Consider the following 4,123-nt stretch of genomic DNA (forward strand, 5'->3'; position numbering starts at 1 on the left):
CTATATGTTGAGGCGTGAATCTGGAATTTAAGAAAAATTTTCACAGTGGATTGATGTGTTCTTATCAAAGGGATCATTCCGGGTGAGAGTAGGCCCCATCTACTGTTCTCCAACGCCGGTCTCCATCGGCGTTCCTGAAGACTACGTTTTGAGGCCACTTTTGTTCCAGAAATACGTCAACGACCTATCAGATTTTCAAGCAATTACACGTGTACGTATGCGGGCTACGTGAAATCGCGGAGTTCCACTTCCAGCGTCCTCCAAATGGACGTAGACGCTGCAACGATGTGGTTGTTGAACTGATACCTTCCTCTGAATAGCAAAACACGTGTCCATCTCATCCGGAGGGGACTCAGCGAACGCCTCTGTCGTTCACAGTGAGAATAGACGAGGAGGCATCATGAGGATAGATGCCAAAATGGATTTGGTGGTCTGGTCCTCTTCAAAAATGTTCTCGCCGCACAATGACAGATCGGATCAGAAAGCACTCTCCATTCTGCGGATGAGTCGGCACACCTTCTCCGCTATTACCTGCATAGACTTTCTAATGATTCTTGAGGTCCACTTCTTACAGCTTCTTCAATATTCCGATCAAGTTGTCTATTCAGGACGCCCGAAAGATGTAACCCCCGCTGAGTGTCCCTCAAGCTGCCACAAAAATGGCTGCCAGCTCTTAATCCATGGACCACGGAACGCGTCTCCTGGTGCATGACCTTTTTCCTTTAAAGTATCATAGCCTCCGAGGGGACCTAATACTTGCTTATGTCCTGTTTGAACAAGGCTTGGTCACCAGAATTTTCACCGTTGGAACAGAAAACACGGCAAGGACGTGTTGAGATTTTGAAGCTCAGATCGGAGAGTTTTGTCGGGCAAAATTTTTCATGGTTTTCCGTAGTTGCAGCATGGAATGACCTTCCCCCGACGGTTGTCTACAGTCCATCTGGTACCCGGTTCAAATCTCTTCTATGCTAAACATGGCACTGGCAAGCATACTACCTGACGCTGAGAACTTAAAGAGCAATATTGCACCACTTTCCAGCTTTTGTCGTTAAAGCGAGTGGCAACCGCTGAGGGCAAAATTTGGTTTTCCGTAGTTGCAGCATGGAATGACCTTCCCCCGACGGCTGTCTACAGTCCATCTGGTACCCGGTTCAAATCTCTTCTATGCTAAACATGGCGCTGGCAAGCATACTACCCGACGCTGAGAACCTAAAGAGCAATATTGCACCACTTTCCAGCTTTTGTCGTTAAAGCGAGTGGCAACCGCTGAATGATAAGAACATAACCGACGTGGGAATTTCGGGCGAAAGCCTTGGTGCTGTGTGTCAACCGGTGAATCCGTCAATCCGTTAATTTTCACTCCCTATTTCGGGAACAACACAAATAGTGAAGCTGTATTGCCTTCCATTTCTTTCTCACATGAGGAAGCTTTACCTGTAACTTGAATGTACAGTATACGTAACCAAGTTTTTGCGCCTCCAGCTGTACACGTGTGTTAATGCAACCGATCCTGACCTGTGGTTTCGTGAACTGAATGTTTTAATTGTTCGAAGGCGGGATATCTGAGTTTTTGCGTTACAGGCCAGGTCGGCTTTTCCGGCTAGCGCTACGTCCCTTTTGGAATTAGGAAAAGTAGCAAGGCTTTCTTGGTGCTGAACGCAAACGAAAAAATTACTTCGGATATGAAAATCAACTTTGGTCTCGGTGTTTTTAGAGTGCACTTCCGTGCTTGTCCTACTATATCCCATGTCGAGGCTTTCTTTCTAGCGCTCACGCCAAATGTACGCCACATCTAAGCTGATCATTCCACCAAAACCGGCTCGAAACATTCCATACATTCCTAAACTACGCATCAAACTTCGGCCATCCCTAGTCAAAGGACGCTCTGTCAAGCAGGATGGAGTGCTTAACACGGCTTCGCGTGGGAAGAATTTAACCGATAGAGACTTGAAGGACGCTTATGTATATTCACGATTTATGAATGGCGGAGCGCGTCAGTCGGACGAAAGTCAGACTTTGGATCTTCAGGATGAACCCAATGTTTGTGACGAAAACTCTGCCCCTCTAAAGTTCCGTACTCAGGGCACATTTGTCAGACGTTCTGCCTCAAAGAAACAGCATGTGGTTTTGACGGAAGACATCGATATTGATGGCCCGGAGTCCGTGTTAACTAAGATCAACTTGAAAGTAAGTTGCAGTTGATTGCTTCAATCTTCCATCTGGGGTGACGCCCCACAATTTCTGTTTACTTCATATTTCATTTGAACTTTTTATTTCATTGAAGAACTAAGCGTACCAAACCAGTTTATTGGGCAAAGGTTTATAATCTGGACATCAGGGGATGTCTAAGCGGTGGTATAGTGTATCATACTTGCGGTTCGCCGCATAGTTGGCATTGTGTCTCATGTATACAGTAAGTACTGGTCGTAACTGCAATGCTAACAGATGTGGTTCGAAAAAGAAGTACGGAAAAACTTTTAACATGGTTCATCGCCTCGACTAAACCGCGAACACAGCACTTCACTTTTGCAAAGTCGGTTAAAAGTGCACTGAATGTCGTTCAACACCATTTGGGTGCCTAGCTGCCATGCCGCCCGAAGGAAGCACTTGGGCTGACATACCGTTACGTTGTCCAAGTTCGGACTCGGTGCTGGAGCTGGGCTCGAATCACGAATCTTCCAGTCAGCAAGCCACACCTCTATCACTTAGCTATCTGGAGCCGGTTATCTGTTCCAGTGTTCAAGTGTTCAACCAGTGCCTAACTCATGGATAGACTGATAATGGAATGATGGACGGGATCTCCTTGTAGCGGTCGGTGCCGCTCATGGTGCATTTACACAGTCCGCGGAAAATTTCATTCACTATCGACCACAAGGCAGGTAAAGGAACTCTGAAAGGCCTCAAAACTCCTCTTAAATATGAGATTGCTTTTGTGCAGCACCAGGCGTAGTTGTTTCTGGTGAAATAACCAAAGTTTTCCGTCCTCTGGCATGCCTTTTTACCCTTGAGCTGTAAGTCCATTCTACTGACTTTCGGTTACTAAATGCGTCACTTTCAAGTCACGTGGAGACTTTCGAAGCTGTGGAGCGTTTTGTGTATTTTTGAAGTTGTACAAGCTCCGACTACAGTGTGACAGATGAGTTAAATGCACGATTCCCTAAGGCTCGGGTCGGGTTTTCCAATTCGTGTTACCCGTAGCGTGAAAGTGGCATGTACTTAGATCGTAAGAGACGTATCTGGCTGTGCTTTATTGCGTCGTCGTGATATGTAACCTATTCAAGCAGCTGAACTGAGACGTATTCAAATGTTCAACAACGGTTGTCTCGGAACCATTGTTCGTGTGCCAGTTATTCCCCGATACAATTGAGAAACGAGTTTTCGGTTGTGCAACGGGGATTTCAGCACCAGAAGCTGCGTTGGTTAGACAAGGTATTGCGCATGCCGTACGATCGTTTGCCGAAGAGTGCTATTTGCCCAATTCAGAGTGGCTCATGTTTAATGGTGTCTAACCTTTGATGTGAAAGATAGGTATGAAAGAGGTTACGAAAAGTCTCGGTACTGTCGGTTTGGCTCGCCCTTCAGGATGGGCTTTGCGTGATCGTCTTTGTATGGTTGGATATACTGCAAAATATGGCTGCTAGAGGATGCCAGTGGCATTGCTGCCCGTTTCTATCCGGATTTCATAAATGAGTGCCTGGGGGTGTAGGCACTTTGGGATGGTTGTTTTAAGCTAGAGCGAAGTCCCTTTCCTATCTACGTTTTTTCTTTTCTTCGCAGTAGGACAGATAAACTGCGGTTGCACGGCAGCGAAGGATCGTTTAATATTGATGTTATGCTACCGTTTTTGTCGTTAAGACAGCTGTTTCTCGCCCGCTGAACAGCCTGAATGCGGTCGACATCTTGAATCGACATCTTTCACATAGAAATTAGTTACTTGTTGGACACTGCAAATACCTGATGTTTTTTGCTATCACAGAAGATGTGACGGAGTGTGATCAAGATTCTCTGACTCCACGATAACCTTGGTAGACATTCAGCGGCGCTGAACCGCCGATACATCCAACATCCGTTGGCTCTTTCATATCTGAAGCCGTACCTTGAGTGCGTCATCTCCAGTTTGCCG

The 4,123-nt window shown here is 46.2% G+C and overlaps 1 protein-coding gene across 1 annotated transcript in view; it reads left to right on the plus strand.

Moving 5' to 3' along the window:
* Nucleotides 1-1,556: 1,556 nt before the first annotated feature.
* T265_07958 (hypothetical protein) overlaps nt 1,557-4,123 on the plus strand; it is a gene marked incomplete at both ends in the record, with an annotated part of 59,410 nt that continues 56,843 nt past the window's right edge. Inside the window, one exon of the mRNA XM_009173629.1 lies at nt 1,557-2,187. Within this exon, the coding sequence (XP_009171893.1) occupies nt 1,780-2,187 (408 nt within the window). The remainder of the gene's footprint in view (nt 2,188-4,123) is intronic.

Source organism: Opisthorchis viverrini, assembly GCF_000715545.1.
Source record: "Opisthorchis viverrini unplaced genomic scaffold opera_v5_196, whole genome shotgun sequence".
Classification (NCBI taxonomy): Eukaryota; Metazoa; Platyhelminthes; class Trematoda; order Opisthorchiida; family Opisthorchiidae; genus Opisthorchis; species Opisthorchis viverrini.